General features: G+C 45.5%; 1 protein-coding gene across 1 annotated transcript in view; it reads left to right on the top strand.

Moving 5' to 3' along the window:
* Positions 1–360: 360 nt before the first annotated feature.
* Positions 361–18,555, top strand: part of GPR50 (G protein-coupled receptor 50) — a gene marked incomplete at its 5' end in the record, with an annotated part of 42,925 nt that continues 24,730 nt past the window's right edge. The window contains one exon of the mRNA XM_083422349.1: positions 361–517. Within this exon, the coding sequence (XP_083278475.1) occupies positions 361–517 (157 nt within the window). The remainder of the gene's footprint in view (positions 518–18,555) is intronic.

Here is an 18,555-nt window from a genome sequence, read left to right as displayed (position 1 = left end):
GTGTGCGTTTTTGTCTTTTTTGCCAGCCCGCGAGAGACAAAAGCGCAACGTTTGGGTACCTCCTTCCCGGCGCTTCGGGAAAGGCAGGTGACGGGAGAAACGCCCGCCTCCATGCTACCCCGCGCAGTTTGAGACGCTTACCGAGAGAAGGGGAAGGCGCAAAGGGGGAGGACCCGTCGCTCTTTCCAGGCGAGCTAAACTTTTGGAGTTGGGAACCGGGCGGCTCAGGCTCTGCGGGCGCGCCGCGGGCGGGCAGTCAGGCGCGGGTGATTCTTTGCTGATGGGGTGGGAGTCCCGGGGAGGGCTTTCCCTTGCTCGGGACCTGCACGGCGGCGGCGGCGGCGCCGGAGCTGCGGGGAGATGCTGAACGACAACGCGAGCTGCCCGGAATGCCGCTTCCACCCTGAGGCGCGCCACTCCCTGGCGGCCGTGCTCATCTTCACGATAGTCGTGGACATCCTGGGGAACGTCTTGGTGATCATGTCCGTGCTGAGGAACCGCAAGCTCCGCAACGCCGGTGAGTTTTGGCCCGTGGGAAGGAAGGGAGAGCCTTGGCTCCGGCCCGCTGATTAAGGGGCCTCTTGCTAGGACAGGGAGGGATTATGCGGGAACCACCACTTCGAATGCCAGCACGTGGTAAGGTGCCGGAGGGCGCGGGCCGTCTGTGTGGCCCTGCTAGGGCAAATGCCCCCTGCATTTCTGACCGCCAGCTGTACAGAAGTATGGTAAGTGTATCATCTCTTGGTAAGACAATAATGTACATCAAGGGGAGACAGGTCATAGTGGTTTACTGCATGTTTACTGCAGGAGTTGGCTTTTAAAGTGTTTAAAGTCATTCACATCTACTTGACTTTATAATCCTTGACAGCAATTCTGTAAAAGGCAGCCCAGGTTTATTATCCTCCACTCCCATATTACGGGATGGGGCGGGGCGGGGCGGGGAAGAGAGTTGAAGCTCAGAGTAAGGTTACCAGATTTTTTTCCCAATGAATCCGGGGACACTTTTCAACCTCAGTGGATTTTGTATGGGGGCTGATTTGCAAATCCGGGGACTGTCCCCGGAAAACGGGGACGTCTGGTAACCTTAGCTCAGAAGGAATTTCCTAGCAAAGAGCACCTCGTGTGATTTATGATACAGCCGGTTTTCAAACCAAGGACTTCCGAAAAACCCATAGCTGACAGCGCATGCCTATAGAGAAGTAATTCCCACTTTATTCAGTGGGGGGCTGCCTGAGCCCTAGGAAGCGCATTTACGATTGCTCAAGGTTACAGGCACGTTTACTCAGAAGAAAACCCCACCGAGCCTGACAGCTTTCACGTACGGGTGTATTAGAACACCCAGCTTCTTCCCTCGAGGAATCCCGAGCATTGCAGTTTACTCCTCACGGAGTTACAGTTCCCAGCAGCCTTTCACAAACTACCGTGTCCAGGATTATTTGAGGGAAGGAACGTGACTTAAAGGTATAGGAGGGTGCATGCAACATCCCCGTGCAAACAAGACGAAAGAAGCACTATGCTGCTGCTGCAGCAGCTATCAGTCTTAAATTGCCATTTGTCTATAGGGACCCCTCCTTTTAGCTTGGCCTGGAAGTTTGCCCTCCTCCTTGGAGGACTCAGTGCTAACCACACAAAAAAGATGCGCGTCCAGTTCCAGGAAGGGTCATAGCTCAGTCCTGGAGCACCTGCTTTACCTGCAGAAGGTCCCAGGTTCAATCCCTGGCATCTCCAGGTAGGGCTCAGAAAGATTCCTGTTTGAAACCCTGGGGAGCTGCTGCCAGTCAGTGTAGACAACATTAAGCTAGATGGACCAATGATCTGACTTGGTAAGGCAGTTTTCTATGTTCCTTATGTTCCACTTCGGGGCTTCTTTGAGTGTGCATGTTCCAGTTCCTCCTTTCCCTTTATTGTTGCCTTCTTTGTTCCCAAAAGAAAGTAGGGAGGAAGCACCTTTCACTTAGGGCATCACTGTAAATTAGCCCACAAAAGTTTCTACCCCACCCCCAATTGCGAACCTTTTGGCAGAGAGCTGCAGAATTGGAAAGAACCTCAGAGGTCCTCTAGTCCAACCCCCAGCCTGTGCAAGCAATCTACAGCTGATAGGGAAAGTGATTTGGGCTGCACTCCCAAACACACTTCCTTGGCAGTACGTCTCACGAACTCAGTGGAATTTATTCCTCACTGTATATGTATAAGATTGTGCAGTTCCAGTTCATGCCCCTGAGTTTGTGCAGAGTGTTTCCCTCATTGTCTGGACTACCATTAGGAAAACAAGTCTTCAGAGAAACCTCTGTGTGCCCAGCCATCATTTCTGGTTTTTAGAAATAAAATCCTGCCTGCATGTAGGGTGAGAGCTGAAAAAAGGGCTTTTTAGAAGAAGATTTGGGCTCAGCACAGTCTAAGGACCCTGGATCTATAGGAAATGTAATAGCCGGAATGCACAAGCATGAATTGCAGAGACAGTGCAATGCAGAGAAACGTTTCCTGGCGTGTGTGCAATGCATCTGATCAGATCTTTAGACAGGGATGAGATCCCTAAGAGGGAACCAGAGTCTCTCGACTCCAACTTTCCTCCAACAATAAATTGACCATGAGATTGCTTTGAGGATGGCAAATCAGAGTGGGTGTGAAAGGGAACTTGTCGACAACAGCTTTAAAGTCTCTGTCTAGGTGCAGATGTGTGAGGGAAAACCAGACTGGTGGCAAATACCAAGAATGTTAATTTATTTCATTCATTTTTCTGTCTGTATTTATTTGATTTAACTAAGCTTAAGTACAGATGATTGAAATAATTTGCATATTCTTCCTCTGTTCATGCCGTCTAAACTTTCTTCCTTCTTGTGTTGAATTACAGATTGAAACGCCTGCGTGTATGTTGTAAAATGCCACACACATATGCCTGGCAGAATAATAACAACACTTTTACTCAAACTGACACTGGGGAGAAAGAAACAACACCACCAAAAATAAACAATAAGAGTGAAATAAACAGTTAAAACACAGACATGAAGAGCATGGAAAGCTCTGCCTTAGGGGACCATTTTAAAGGCTTATGGATCACACTAAGCAATCCAGTTTGTCATACTTTGTCTCTGGGATGGGGAAGTCTCAGCCCGGGTGCCAAATGCTCCCCATCTCGTCATGTGGCCCTTGTGATTCTTCCCAGGTCACAAACCCTCCAGAACCAGACCCATTATCAGCCCTCACTCTCCTGGAGTAGTCCCCCCCCGGGCTGGGAACAAAAAAAAACCCCTGATACAGTGGTACCTCAGGTTAAGAACTTAATTCGTTTTTAACCTGAAACTGTTCTTAACCTGAAGCACCACTTTGGGGCCTCCCGCTGCTGCCATGCCGCCACTGGAGCACGATTTCTGTTCTCATCCTGAAGCAAAGTTCTTAACCGGAGGTACTATTTCTGGGTTAGCGGAGTCTGTAACCTGAAGCGTATGTAACCCGAGGTACCACTGTAATGAGTTGTACGTACCTGGGTAGAGGATAAAAAGGTGTGTGCCTGCTTGTGGAAACCTAACCAACTGTACAAAGGTAAATTTTGCATTGATTCCTCTGCCCACTTTTGCCTACTCCTGGCACGTTGCCTAGAGGGAAATGTGCTCTTCAATCTGAAAAGGTTCCTATCCTTGTTCTGTCCCATTTGCTTTCAGTTCTCAAGGCTTCAGGAAGAGCCTCATTTTGGGCAGCGTGGCAGTGTCAGCCACCAAGGTCCTCCTCACACCAAACCCCTAAGTAATTTGAAGAAAGGCCCATAGCTAACCAAGGAAACTTGTGTGTGCCTGTGTTTCTAATACACAGCTGTGTTTCTAATACACAGCTGAGCATCTCAGCACTGGAGAGTAGGACACATTCTGCTAAGAAGGTGTGCCTAAGGTTGAAATCTCCTGGATGCTTTGTGTTTCAAATCACTGGGAAGCAGTAAAGAGCACGGGGCAGAGACAGGGAGAGAGAGAGAGAAAAACAGACATCAAGTGAAAGTGAAGAAAACAATGGGGGGGGGGGGAGAGAATTGTAGGGAGTTGATCTCTGGGTTTATTGAATGTTTCACTGAGTTGAGGAGCCTCAGTGTGATTAAATGGGAACTTTACTTCTCCGCAGAGACACTGGTGGAGGAAGGGGGGTGCGGTGGGGGCAGTTCGCCCTGGGTGTCATCCATGGGGGGGGGTGTGACAGTGCCCCCTGCCCCCTGGGATGCTCGCCCTGCCCCTGCGGGCAGCTAGCGCCACTCCAGGTGCCGGAGCAACTAGCTCCGCCTCTGCGCAGAGAGCCCTTGCTTGTTATCTTGCTCCAGTGACTCCTCCTAGCCAGCATTTATTTCTTATGGCAAAGGACCAGCTTGTGGCAAAATTGTGTTTTTCTTCTCTTCAGCACCCTCTCTCTCCTTTCTCCTTTTTATATATATATATATATATATATATATATAAAACAGAGCATATGGAAGGCTGCAATTGTCCCATTTATACACCCAATAATGAGGCACTCCTCTCCAGTTTAAAAACCCTTTGGAGAGGTATATAATCAGCTCACTTCTTAGGAGCAGGTTTGGGATTTCAGACTGAAGTGCCAGTGTACCTTATCCTTCCTCAAGGGCAATTACAAAGTTCACATTGCTTTGTAGACTTTGAAAGGCACTGTCTCTAATTGCTTCGTATAGTTTTGTATCCTGGGAACTTTATATGTGAAACTTTTTGAAGTTGGGTAAGTGTGAGGGGTTTCTTTCTTTCTTTCTTTTACTGCAGCAAAAGACAATTGAGCAAAACAAAGCAGGAGGTGCGGACCTTAATTACCTGTGTATATAACATTGCTATCATTTATTACATTTGTTGGGAGCATTTTGCAAAAAAGAATAGAAAAAAAGAAGTCTTTAACTGAACAAGAGGTTAAACAGTGGATAAAAAAACGATTAAAGCCAGAAAATTTAAAACAAGGTATAGTAACATAATAAGGACAGGTTTTATCCATCCCACCCAAGGGGGGGCAGCTCCCCCCTAGATCAAGTAAAACAATAGAAATACTTAACTAGCTAACCAATCACATTGGTTCTGCCCCCCCCCCCCCGCAATCAAGTCCTTTCCCCCCTAACAAAAATCCTGGCTATGCCCATGACTGCCATAGAGGCATCTGTGCTATACATTTGAAGCAGTGCCACTCCCCTTTTGACCATGGTGGCTTCCACAAACAATCCTGGGAAGTATAGTTTGTTAAGGATGCTGAGAGTTGTTAGGAGACCGCTGTTCTCCTCACAGAGGGTCAGAATCCCCAGAGTTGCCTAAAAATAGGGATTGACTGTTGCACCACTCAGAATCTTAGCTCTCTCTAAGTCTGTTACAAACTACAGTTCCCAGGTTTCTCTCCGTTGACTGTTTAAAGTGGTATGTCACTGCTTTAAATAATGTAGATGGGGCCTTAGTTACCAAAGGCTTGAATGAAGGAAAAAGTCATAGCCTAGTGCCTAAAACCCTGATAATGGTAATGGCAGGCATGTTTCCCTGGGGAGAGTATTCCATAGATGGAGCCACCACTGAAAAGGCCATGCAGCCACCCTCCATACCTAACTTCCATGAGGCACACAGAGAAGGGCTTCTGATATAGACTTCAAGATCTGGGCTGCTTCACCTGGGCAACATTTATATCCTGCCTTCCCTCCAAGGAGCTTGCAGTAGTTTACCTGCTTCTTCCCTCACCTCCATTTTATCCTTCAAGGTAGACTAGGCAGTCACTGGCCCATAGTCACCCACTTAGTTTCATGGCTGAGCAGGTCCCAATTTAGCACTTTGCCAAGGGTGAAGAAGTGGGACTGATGAGAGCTGAAGTGGAATGACGTACGAAGGTCCACAGAACCCCTCCATCCCTGCACTGTGCCACCTGGTTTCTCGTATTCTGTAATTATACACCAGCTATCATGTCCAGTGATTGTAGCATTAGAATTTGCTTGGCCCCTTACAGTTTTTCCTCTGTTCTAGCCATTGCATCCAGGCCTGAGCACAACTTCCTCTGTCAAATCTACAGTACCAGGGAAACATGGGATTGAATCGCCCACGTCCACCCCACCCCCGTCGCTTGTTGTCGCTGCACTTGATGACTTTCAAAGGAGCGTGTGAACCAACAACCACTGAAAACAGTCGGTGTTCATTATCAAGGGTACAGCAACAGTAATTGTAATAAGTTACCAGAACCAGTAGGGGGCGGAAGGCATAAAGGTATCCTATTCCCTGGCTGATTCGATCTTAAGTGACTACCTGTAGATTATTTTCTCAGGCATTATTTCCTTCCTCCTTCAGTCGGTTAGCGCTGTGCCTTCAGTTGGTTACACTAATGACTTCATGGTGGCCACATATCAGCTTGTACTCAGAATAGCTTTGTTTGCCAGGAGTATCACGCCTTCAGGTTATTTATTCTTTCAGTTAGCCGTCTTACCAGACTGTTTATTTCTGCACTTTGCTGCAACACACACACACACACACACACACACACACACACACCAAACTCCAAAATTCATATTGTGTGTTTCAGAGTTCTACATTGTCCTAGGCTGGGCCTGTGCATGCAGCAGAAATGGACTGTACCACTTTGGATATTGCTTTGGAATCCTTCTCCCAACTGGGGGAGGAAACAACTACCTGCAAGTTGAAAAAATACTGGGTGGTGGGGAACCCCCGGCTTTCTGGCCTTTTGGCTTCTATGCTGGTTTTCCCTTTTTATGGGGAGGTTTTTGCACTGGGGAGTATCTGAAAATATAACACACACACCCTTTCCACCTGTGCTCCCCATCTCATCCCACCTTGTTCTATTGCTGCATGTGTTTAGACAAAATCCAGATAATCCCTGCAATAATTATGGTACCTGGGAAAGTAGGCAAGTTTCCTTATCACCATATTATAGACGGGGAGCCTGAGGCTGAGAGAGAGAGTCTGGTGAGGCTTGAATCTGCGGCTTTATTGCTCATCCACTGCAGCACACACAAGACTGCAAGGCAAGGTGAGAGGGAAGTTCTGCTAGGCCTGGCAATGGCCCATTCACACATACAAATCAACACTGGCTGCTGCAACCTCCTTGAGCAGCCCTTAGAAACTTTGCATTTGTGCAAAAGAACTTTGTTGGAAAGGTGATTGAAAGTTCTGGCCCCACATGCAATTCGTCACTCAACATGGCAGTCACTGAGCAATGAGAAGATTCATAGGTGAAGTCCTCAGATCGGAGGTGCTTTGTTTCTCTTGTTCTTTGAAGTGGGCTTGACTACTAAACCAGAGGTTGAGGCAACTACCTGCTGCCTATTCACCCATGGTGCTTTGGGAAGCTCTCCATCCTAACTCCTTGTTTGAGTTGGTCTTCAGCATGTTACCCTCTGTTGGCCACTCCCAATGGTAGGCAGTGGGCAGCTCCTCCTCCACATCCTAATTATATCTGCTGCACAGGCAGATAGGCTCTCCAGGTAACAATGAAGAAGATGAAGGCAGCTCTTCTCTGATATGTACCTGGCAACCACAGTTCTTATTTCCTGCAGTGCTCTGAAATACAATCAGTCCTGGGCACTGTAGACACTTGCAATGACAGCTGTGCATTAGAGTGCTGGAAAAAGGGGCCAGGCATGGGCAGCAGTGACCCTTACCTGAGAATACTGCCTGTTGCCAAGTTTCAGTGGCTTGGGTGCGAAGAGGGAGCCCAGAGGTGGCTCTTGCACTGAGAAGCTGGCAGTAGCAGTTCAGTGGCCCACCACACAGGGGAGCTATGCAGGTGAGTCTGGTGAGCAAGGATACAGGTGTGTGAAGATTGATGGGGAAAGCCCTGGCTTTTATGCCTATCTTTTAAAACTTGATACTCAGTTGGGAAAGGGGGAATCCCCAGGGGATAACCTGGTCGCTCTAGGTGGGGATTATTATAGAGCAGGTGGAAGTATTGACCTGGAAGAGGTTTAAAAGGATAGATATTGTTGACCATGGCCATGGGAAAGGGATGTGGTTGTGTGTTTTTTGCCAAGGACAACACACCTTCTGCTCATGAGTTGAAGCTGGGCTGGCAAAGCCAATTATACTCCCTTTGTGTCATTGGTGTATGTAATAACTTTCCAAGTAAGATTCAGTTGCTTTTCTTGGCTGGGCTAAAGGAAAACGGATTAGAGTACATTCAGAAATAGTCACTCTTGGAGTTAATATTAAAACAACTGAAATGCATGCTGTCACAAGGTCGGAATATCCCATTATTTTTTCAGGACTTTTGCAGGCACCTGCTAAGCTTGAGATTGTTCTGGTAGCATCTGCCATGGAATTGTTCCTTTGCCTTGTGCAAGTTAAAACCAGAAGGTGACAAGTTAGGAGGTGGGGTTGTGGGCAAGGCAGGTCCAATGGCTAACCAAAGATACCTTGTTGCTCCAGCGTGGCTGAGCAGGAAGATCCAGTGGTCAGCTGGGTTGGGGAAGAGTCGATCCAGAGCCTAAAGGTCTTCTTCTGAGAAGCTGTGTGCTGCAGTTCAATGGTTCACCACAAAGGGGAGCTGCACACCTCTGGCAGCTTTTAACAATCATATGGTAGACCTGGAGGTGGAGAAGGAAAATGCCAGTTTGTGTGGAAGCCAGTTTGACTTTCTTGTCATGGACAGATACTTTCTTAATGTTGATTTGGATTGTTAGTGACTGGCTGAGAGGATATCCTGGTAACAAGGAGACAAACCACAAGAGGGCCAAGGCTAAGCCCACTTCTCCTTACCTTGACCATTTCAGTACTTCATATTCTGCCCCTGAATAGAAAGACGGGGACAGGCAAGCTGCATTCTTCAGGGGGCCAGGTTCAACACATAGGCTGCCAGTTGCTGACCCTTAGCAGAAATCTCAGTTAAATGCATCCCAGTGTTTATCACATTACAGTAACAACAACAAAATACTTGAAGATGCTAAGCTCTTTTAATTCAGAGAACTTTGGAATCCATCTTTCAAACAATCCTTCATTTATTCAGATACTTAATTTTACTACATTTTGTATATTTTTATTCTTGGAGGAAAGCATGGCTGAACAATGCCTGATTCTAGAAGGGGAAGAAAATATTTAAAATTTTGTAGAAATGAGTTGGCAACTATGGGAATTAAGAGGCAGGTTTCCTTCAATGCCCAGCGTGTTGGCAAGTTCAGTTCTCAGACAAAGCATAAAATAAAGCAGATCTGAACAGAGGAGGGAACAAGACGCTGCTAGACCTCAGGAATTCAGATCTACCTACCTGCTCTGAAATGTCCCTTTGTATAGGCTCTATGGTGATGGGAGCATCAAATAACCTTTTAATTGGACCTGCTTCTTTTAATAGCCCCATCCAGATGGCAGTGAAAGCTGATCTCCGTTTGCCCTTGTGATATACTAAGAGCAGAGTTGTCAGCTGCCATTACTGCGAAGGGGAAGGGAGCCTGAATCGAAACATCACAGGTCAGCTGAATGGCAACAGCGGCACATCTCCCCCTTCCCTAAATTAGATAACTGAAAAGAGGAAATTTAGAGGGGAAACAGGAATTGATTTTCACGCAAAAGTGCTGTGCGAGCTTAACTTTATGGCACTGAAAACAAATCCCTATGCAGAGCACATCCACAGAGCCACTCTGCTCCTTAAAATTCGGAATGCATTTTTGTTTTCTTCATCTGGAGCAAGGCTGGGGGGACCCAAGGGCCACATTCTCAACAGGTTGAGGGCCACATGCCTGTGCTGAGCGGGCCAGAGGCAAAAGTGGTCAGAGCTACTGATGTAAGCTTCCCCTTTGTACAGTAGGCTGCAGAATTATACACAGAATCGCAGAATCGTAGAATTGGAAGGGGCTGCTGAGGACCCTCTATTCCAACACCCTTCAATGCAGGAATCACAGCCAAAGGATCCCTGGCAGATGGCTGTCCAACTTCTGTTTAGAAACCTGCAATGAAGGAGAGCCCATCACCCTCTGAGGGCGTCAGGAGAACCCAAGCACTTTCCCCTCCTGAAGTTTTTCAGCAACGGGCGTCCAGAAGCATCTCTGCCTCCAACCATGGAGGCAAGCATAGCCATCAGGGCCAGTAGTCACTGACTGCCTTACCCTCCATGCATTTGTCCTCCATGCTCTTTTAAAGCCATCCAAGTTGGAGGCCATTGCTGCATAAGGACATGGGTAGAGCTTACTGGATTAGACCTGTTTTCTCAGTGGCCTCCTTGTCTCTGTCCTCCATCCAGAGAAGGAAGAAGCATCAAGGACACATCCCAGGCAAACCCTCAGGACACAGAGCCCTGTGGGGCCACATTCAGGCCCTGGGAATGGTATTTCTTATCCCTCTATCATAGCTTCTGGGATGCTCTGGTGCTGGAACTCCTGAGGATGGTGGGGTGGCGAAGGCTGCGCCTGGTCTGAGATACACTCCTCTGTATTCCCAGCCTCTTCCTCTAAGGATGGGGAGTTGAGAGTCCTGGGTCATGTCAGCCGCCTTGAGAACTGTCATTAAAAGCTGATATAAATAACTCAAATAAACAAATGAGCAGGCACAGCGGCTATTTAAACCCTACCAATAATCCCCTGGAATTGCTCTCATCAAACAATGCATGCTAGCCCAGCGGTTTTCATGATGGGTAATCTTTTTATTAGAGGATGTTTGATTTCAAATCAATGTGCAGTCTGTAAAGCAGCACATACTGTTCCTGGGGGGGGGGGGTTCAGGTGCATTGAGAGGAGGTTTTCAGCAGGCAATGCTAGAGAGAAGCATAAAGATGAGCTTTAGCTCAGTGGTAGGGCAACTGCCGTGCATGCAGGAGTTTCCAGGTTCAGTCCACATCATCTCCTCCAGGTAGGCCTGGGGGGGGGGGCAGTACTGAGCTGGATGGACCAGTGGTATAAGTCAGCATCCTATGTACCATGTTATAAGGCACGTAAGTCCTTCCCAGGATTGCTTCACAATGAAAGTCTGGCTAGCAAATGTCAAAAAAGGGAGATTGGGGCAGAGCCAGTTTCACTCTGCATGGGGATGATGTCTACTTGCAGCCTCCAGTCATGGGTGTTTGGCAGCAGCAGTGCTTTCCTGAGAGAAAGGAGTCCTCTGAACATAACCAATACATTTCAAAGCTAAAAGTATTGGGATTGTCAGCAGCTTGTAAGGAACCTAGAGCACACTCTCTCTCTCTCTCTCTCTCTCTCTCTCTGTGTGTGTGTGTGTGTGAGAGAGAGAGAGAGAGAGAGAGAGAGAGAATTAACAAAGGCAAAAAAAGTTGTTTTTCATTTCAAAAGCTTTCCAGTCCCTTGACCTTTCCTTAAATAATAAGCACCCCACTTTGCAAAGCAGCATATCCAGTCATTAAAATGCATTAAAGAGAAGGAGAAGATGCAACAGTAAATTTACAGGAATAGAACAAATGTTTGCCCTCTTAACAGGACCTTTGAAATAGTTTGCTGCACACCATCAAGTCCTTACGGCTTCTCCAGAGAACTCGCTCAGGAAGAGAAGCCTCCTTTTTGTTTCCCAGTGGATGGCCCTGTAAGGACTTTTTCCTGCATGGGAAACCCATTTTCTACACAGTGGATTTCTTTTGTCCCTCTTCCCCCTTGGTGTGGAGAGAAGAGCTAGAACAAGCAGAATTTTTATGGTCTGCTGAGAGTCCAGCAGGGGGTTTGACAGACCTAAATGTAGGAGTAGAATTGGGGGAGCAAGCTGGTTCCCCTTTAAGCTTTTGTATCATGTGCACAGCTCTCATTTCAGCGTATTTGATGAGCTGATATCAGTCCAATGCCCCATCTCATGGATGATCTATGGCAAAGGTAGCCAGTGTGTTGCCCTCCACATCTTGTTGGACCACTGCTTACAGCATCTCTTAGCATTGGCCAAACTGGGTGGCTTTGGTCCAAAATCTGCAGGAAACCATACTTGCTACTCTAGATCCATGGCATGCCCAGATCATGACTCACTACATTGGAATCGGTAACGTGGCAATTGTTATCTTGGCTTGTTCATTATCATATGTATATATCCCACTCTTCCACCAGGTAGCTCAAGGCACCATGCATGGTTTCCTCTCACCGGTTAATCCTCACCACAACCCTGTGAGGTAGGTGAGGCTGAGAGATTTAGTGATCCAGAGTCACCCAATGAGCTCCATGGCTAAGCTGAATCTGGGTCCTCCCAGTTCTAATCAAATGCCAATGCCTGCTTGGTTCTCAGATGCCTTGGTACTCAAACAACTTGGAACCCAAACCGTGCAAACCCTGAAGTAAGTGTTCCGGTTTGTGAACTTCTTTCGGAAGCTGAACATGCTCCGTTTTGAGTGTTACGCTTCCAATTTGAGTGTTAAGCTGAGGTCTATCTGTTTTTGCTATTTATTTTGCATTTTTGTGGCTCTTTTTTTGTTTTTGTGACTGTGTGGAACCCAGTTTAGCTACTGATTGATTGATTGATTGATTGATTGTGTGACTACAGTACATTGTTTATTGCTTTCATTTTATGGATCAATGGTCTTGTTAGATAGTAAAATTCATGTTAAATTGCTTCTTTTAGGGGTTGTTTTTAAAAGCATGGAATGGATTAATCCATTTTGCACTACTTTCTATGGTAAAGCACGCCTTGGTTTTGGAACGGATTAAGTTTGAGAACCAAGGTATCACTGTAACCTAAATTGAGCCTACACTGAACTTGAACTGAAAGGAGAATCCACACTTTTTAATTATAAGCTGACTTTTCCTCTAGCAGGGTTATACCCTGTGGAATATTATATTTTTATATATTTTTACCGAAGTGGTTCATCAGGTGGGGCAGAGCTACTCCAGTGTCTGAGTAGGTGGGGCACTGCTGCTTACCAAGTGAGGAGGTTGACGCAGTGCAAATGATCCAACAGTAGCACTGAATGGGCTCTGCCGGTGCGTTTGTACCATGCAGGCACTCCCACATCGCCCTCCTGCTAAGCAGCAGCAACCCACCTGATAGGAAGCTAGCAGAGGGGCTCTACCCCATCCATTGTGGTTCATCCCCTTGGCAAAATAGAATTTACTCCAGGTTTGCTGCAGCTACATTGCTGGAGTAAGACTGGAGGAGAAATTTGATGGTTCACATTTAAAGGTGACCTTGCCTAGTTCATGCTTCCAGAAACAATATGCAAACCGAAAGGCAGCCACCCTTCAATTTTTGCACTTCTCTAAATTTGCAATGCAGTTCCCTAGCCAAGTAATGAGCACAAAAATGCACATGCTAAGGTATACTGAAAAGTCATTTTGTGTGTGAAAACAACATACAAAAATGCAATACACTAGGGGAAATTGCTCTGCTAAAATGTATATATTAGGCAAAATTGCACAAAGAACACTGTATATTAGGACAAAGCTGCACTAATATGTTGACTATTATTATTCTTTTTAATAATAATAAAAAATTGATTGAATTCATTTATGAGGGACTAAAAAAACCCTGCAGATTGATGTGGAAATATGTACAAGGGAATTTAAGATTGGAAAAATGAGAAATGGAGAGAAACCGAAACTGAAGGATTCACCCATGCCTATGAGTAAAGCTGAAATACTGAAATCTAAACTGAAATCTACAGGATTTTTAACCCACAGATTCAGGTCCTGAGATGTTTTTTTCAATATGATCCCCCTGATATTTAGGTCCTGGCAACAGAATAGTTTTGCTGTGCACTTGTTTTAGTTTCATCACATCCTAACCATAGGGTATATGCACTTGCTCCATCCAAAGATTGCATGTTTATGTGTACACCGAGAACACCTTAGGTGTGTGCACCCAGAAAGGTAATGCACGAAGAGACGCCAAGCTAAATGTGGCGTGCATTCGCGTCTTGTGTAATAATCCGCAGTCCAGAAGACAACACAATAGCAGCTGGATTTACCATGCTAGGAGAGATCCCAGACACTAAAGGCACACAAAGCAAAACAAAAGAACATCAGGGTTTGATATTTATGTGTCATAATATTTTGACAATGCATTTCAAGAATGCTATGCTTGCTACTGGAATCTGCGCAAAGACTTGATTATTGCTTTTTATTGAATTTTAATGGGATAAATTGTTAAGTTTGGCTGAGTCACTTCTGCCTAGCGGGGTTGCCAGTCAAACTCTGGTGCTTTTGCACGGCTGTTTTTGTTTAGGGCTAATAATGCGTGAAGAGCAGGTTCCAGTCTTTTGCATTCCAAGACCAAAGCAAAGGCTTTTTATAGACATATCCATTTTTCACAAAGGTCCATGGCATATTGGTCCTCGTTACGCACATAACAGAAATAATCATTCTTTAATGTTCCGCTTTGGGTGCTGTGTAGGAATGACCAGATGCACACCTTGGGAGCGCTGAGTGGCAAAAAACCACACAGCTTTATTGCGATCCATAGATCCAAAATACACAGTACAACAATGATATCAACAGTTATTAAGGCGTAAGAGTGGCCTTGCTAACTAACGGGAGCTTTAGTCCACATATACTGATTTCTGATCGTTACTGCCTGTGAGAGAAATTTTGCTACAGCCAGAGTAATAGTATCAGTCTTATCCTCAAGGAGCATCTTAACATAAAAGGATTCAATTACATTTAAGTAGCCGTGTTGGTCTGCCTTGGTCGAAACAAAACAAAACAAAATAAAAAATAACAAAATTCCTTCCAGTAGAACCTTAGAGACCAGCTAAATTAGTTATTGGTATGAGCTTTTGTAGTGTGCATGCTACTGGAAGGAATTCTTTAATTTTATTTCATAAAAGGATTCAGCAATTCCAGGTTGTTCTGTTAATATCGATTTGATTAGAAGCTGTCTAACCTGTTTTTTTACAGACGACAGAGTAATAAAATGTGTTCCATACATGCAACATCCTGGGAACATGTGCACAGCTTAGCTTGGTATGGTATGCCAGCCAATCTTCCACTCAGCACTTCAAATGGAGACATTTAATTTGGCTTTAGAAAATAGACGGTGATAGTTTGGTACGGTCAGATTCTTAAGTTAGGGAGATAAACAGAAAACCCCGCAGATATTGTATTTCTAAAACAGATGGGCAAGGTACAAAAATACTTTACAGTCTTTGAAACACATTACAGTAAAGGTAAAGGACCCCTGGACAGTGAAGTCCAGTCAAATGCGAATATGGGGTTGTGGCACTCATCACGCTTTCAGGCTGAGGGAGCCAGCGTTTGTCCACAGACAGCTTTCTGGGTCATGTGGCCAGCAGGACTAAACTGCTTCTGGTGCAACGGGACACCATCACGGAAACCAGAGCACACAGAAACACCATTTACCTCCCCGCTGCAGTGGTACCTATTTATCTACTTGCATTGATGTGCTTTCGAACTGCTAGGTTGGCAGGAGCTGGGACAGAACAGCAGGAGCATACCCCATCGTGGGGATTTGAACCGCCGATCTTCTGATCAGCAACCCCAAGAGGCTCAGTGGTTTAGACCATAGCGCCACCCGCGTCCCTGTATTACAGTATATAACACCATTGCCACTATCGCCAACCTTAACTGGACCTACTTTAAAACTACTCATCTATTACTTGTGCTTGTTGCTTTTTACTCATGCATTTGGGGATAGAGTAGCTCATGTGCAGGTGTGCTTACTGTAGCACTTGCATTTTGCGTACATACTGTTGTGTTGAGTGGTTGTGGCTTTATTGTTTAAATACTGATTTCATGGCAAGGTAGCTTGGATTAACAATGTTATTGAGGCATCTACAGCACAGTATATTTTGCATAGCTGTTTATACACTTGAAGTTCCAAAGTTAGTAATCACTAATCAGTCATACCTGCCTGCCCACCTGCTGTGTGGCCTTTGGTCACACTGGCCCTTGTGTTGTCGACTAGACATCCAAATAAAAGATCAAATAACTCAGGACTAGAAATAGGGAACGTATGGGATGGACGCATTATGTGGCTTCAACAGGCTTGCAGTCCATGACATGCGCCACTGCGGTAGTGTTGTCTAATCTCATCTGACGCTACCAGACCCTCCAAGTTTTCCAGGGACAGTCCCGGATTTACAGAAGCCATCCCAGTTTCTGAACTGATCCCGGAATCCCTCCTTTTCCTTAGTGAAATATACTCAGAGAGTGTATTTCATGCTCTTTATTCAGCTCATAGTGGTAAGGAGGAATGGAAGTTCCCCCACAATATCTGCTTTATAAACATTATTTACACAATGGGCTGCACGTGATTGGCTAATTCCGGGATTCTCCTGTAGGCCAATCAGGTTGTGGATTCACTTCCACCTGGAGCTGGATTGGGTGGCTCCTGTGGACCAATCATACTGCTGCATTGTTCTAGGACCAATCAGACTGCTGCATTCTGAATCCTATTGTTCTAGGACCAATCAGACTGCTGCATTTTGGATCCTATTCAACTCAGTACATAATACTTAGGATGTTCCTATTTCCTTCAGAGAAATGTTGGAAGCTATGAGCTACATGCTAGTATTCAGTAATGCAGGTCCAGGTTTTGGAAAAGCATGGCCATTTTGCCCATTAAGTCTCTGGTCAGCTGGAAGGCATGGGGGCATTCTTGGCATGACAGCATAGTCTGGCAGGCTCCTGGCAGGGCCCCCTGGTTGCTTAGCTCTCTGAGGCCCGGGGCAAGTGTAATTGGTTTCTTCCCTAGCCTGCGTGGTCCTGAGACTGCCAGTGAAAGCTCTTAAGCACTGGTGATAATGTTTCGGTAGCTGCCGTGTTTTGCACCAGATGGAACTTCTGGACCAGGGCCAAGGGCAGCCCCACATGACAGTGCATTGAAACAATTGAATCTTGAAATTACCAATGCATGAATCACCATTCCTGGGAACTGGGCGCTCCTGAAATGAAAGTGGGTTCTTTTAAGGGCTGTACAAAATGCTTAATTTTGATGGCATGGAAGTTGAAAAATTCTTCCTGCCACAAGTGAGTGGAAACAGAACGTGCTTAAATTAGCACAACGTGAGTGAGTACTCTGCTGTAGACATGAGTCTGCCTGAGCATTTTCAAAGAAATGTGTGGAAATCCCCGAGTATATATATAATTAGGGGATTAGGATTCTATTAGCATCACTCTCCCCCTCCCTCCCTCTTTTTCTCTCTCTCACACACATGGATAAAGATCTTCAGTTTGACTAATATTATTATTTTATTGTTTGGAGTAAGGCAGGAGGTTGGGTTATTTTTGGTTTCACATCATTACCATGTATTGCTTAATACCAAAGTAGGACTATGCCTTAATAGGAAGACTACACACACACACACACACACACACACACAATCCTTTTAAGTCATCTTCCTAGTAATTGCCTTCTCTGTTGTCGTTGTCGAATCCTCCCCAACTCTCTACCAGTAGCAGGATGAAAAAGCACACCTTGATTGGAGCCCGGGTGGCTCTCTGTCCTCTATCAGGATTGCTGATAGATGATGGATTCAATGAGGCCAGAATCCAATTTGATTTATTGCCTTTAAACTGCAGGGGCCTTCTGGATTTGGACTGCTGTTCTAGGAAAGTAGGCATTCCCTGTGTAAAATGATATTGCCAGCGACTGACGTTTTGATTGTCTCTCAGCACTTGGGATCATAGAACAAATCTCAGTGGGTGATCGTAGGAAAATCTCTGCTTTCTATAAAAATAAAGTCACAGTCCTTTGTGTGCAAATTAAATTCTGTGCTGGGATACTCATAAGAAAGGGGATGCACACATATAAGATAAAGCTCCGTAAAATCTGGAAGAGGGCAAGGTTCAGTGATGGAGGCCATAGGTTCAGCCTCAGAAGTGTTGGAACCACAACCAGGGAAACACAGGTTTGAATCCATATTCATCCTCCTAAGCATAAGACTGCACTTGCCCTCAGTGAAGTGTCATGTTACCATGTGTTAAATTCTGTGCTGGCATTTCTGGCCTGGTGGCTGGTCTTGTGAATGTGTCAGGACATGTCAATACGAGGCCCAGTGCGACAGAGTGGTTAGTCTAGGATTGAGGAGCCAGTCACTGTCCCTCAGCTGAACCCACTTTATAGGATTTTGGTTGTTAAATGGGGTGTGTGGAAACAGAATCATGTCTTTAGCTTAGGTTTTACTAAATGCAAAAAGTGTTGATGCTTGAGCCTGCGTAGAATCTGGGACACATGCATCCTGTCTGCCTGGTTGTCATTTTGAAACGGAAATGCTTCCTTGTAAAATGATCCCCATCTATTGCAAATAGCACCATGACGATCCCATCATTCTTCCAAAAAAATTTCTAGCCAGTGATCACATGGACTGAGAGTGGCATAATGAGCTTATTAATTCTGAATAATACATGGATTTGAAAGCTTCTGTCTAAAATGAGATGAGCTCTTTTATAGCGATGACCTAGCAGTACAATAAACCAAGAGAATTTATGGGGAATACTTTAACAGACAGAACAGTGGCTTGACCCATGAATAAATCAATTTATTTGAATCAACTTGCAGGCTGGGGTGGGGTGGGGACAAAATCTGCAATGAGCTGAAAGTTTACAAGGTAGCATATTGGATAAATGTGTAGAAGGCAACAGATGCTTCTTCAGACTTCAGGGTTTACAGCTGTGCTGCCTCTTTGTGGAATATGGAATCCAGTTCAGACTTAATGGCAAACAATAATTTGCCA

The sequence above is a fragment of the Podarcis tiliguerta genome, assembly GCF_965153285.1.
Source record: "Podarcis tiliguerta genome assembly, chromosome: Z".
NCBI classification, from domain to species: Eukaryota; Metazoa; Chordata; class Lepidosauria; order Squamata; family Lacertidae; genus Podarcis; species Podarcis tiliguerta.
The sequence above is the reverse complement of the archived record's forward strand: the minus strand, read 5'-3'. Positions and strand labels throughout refer to the sequence as shown.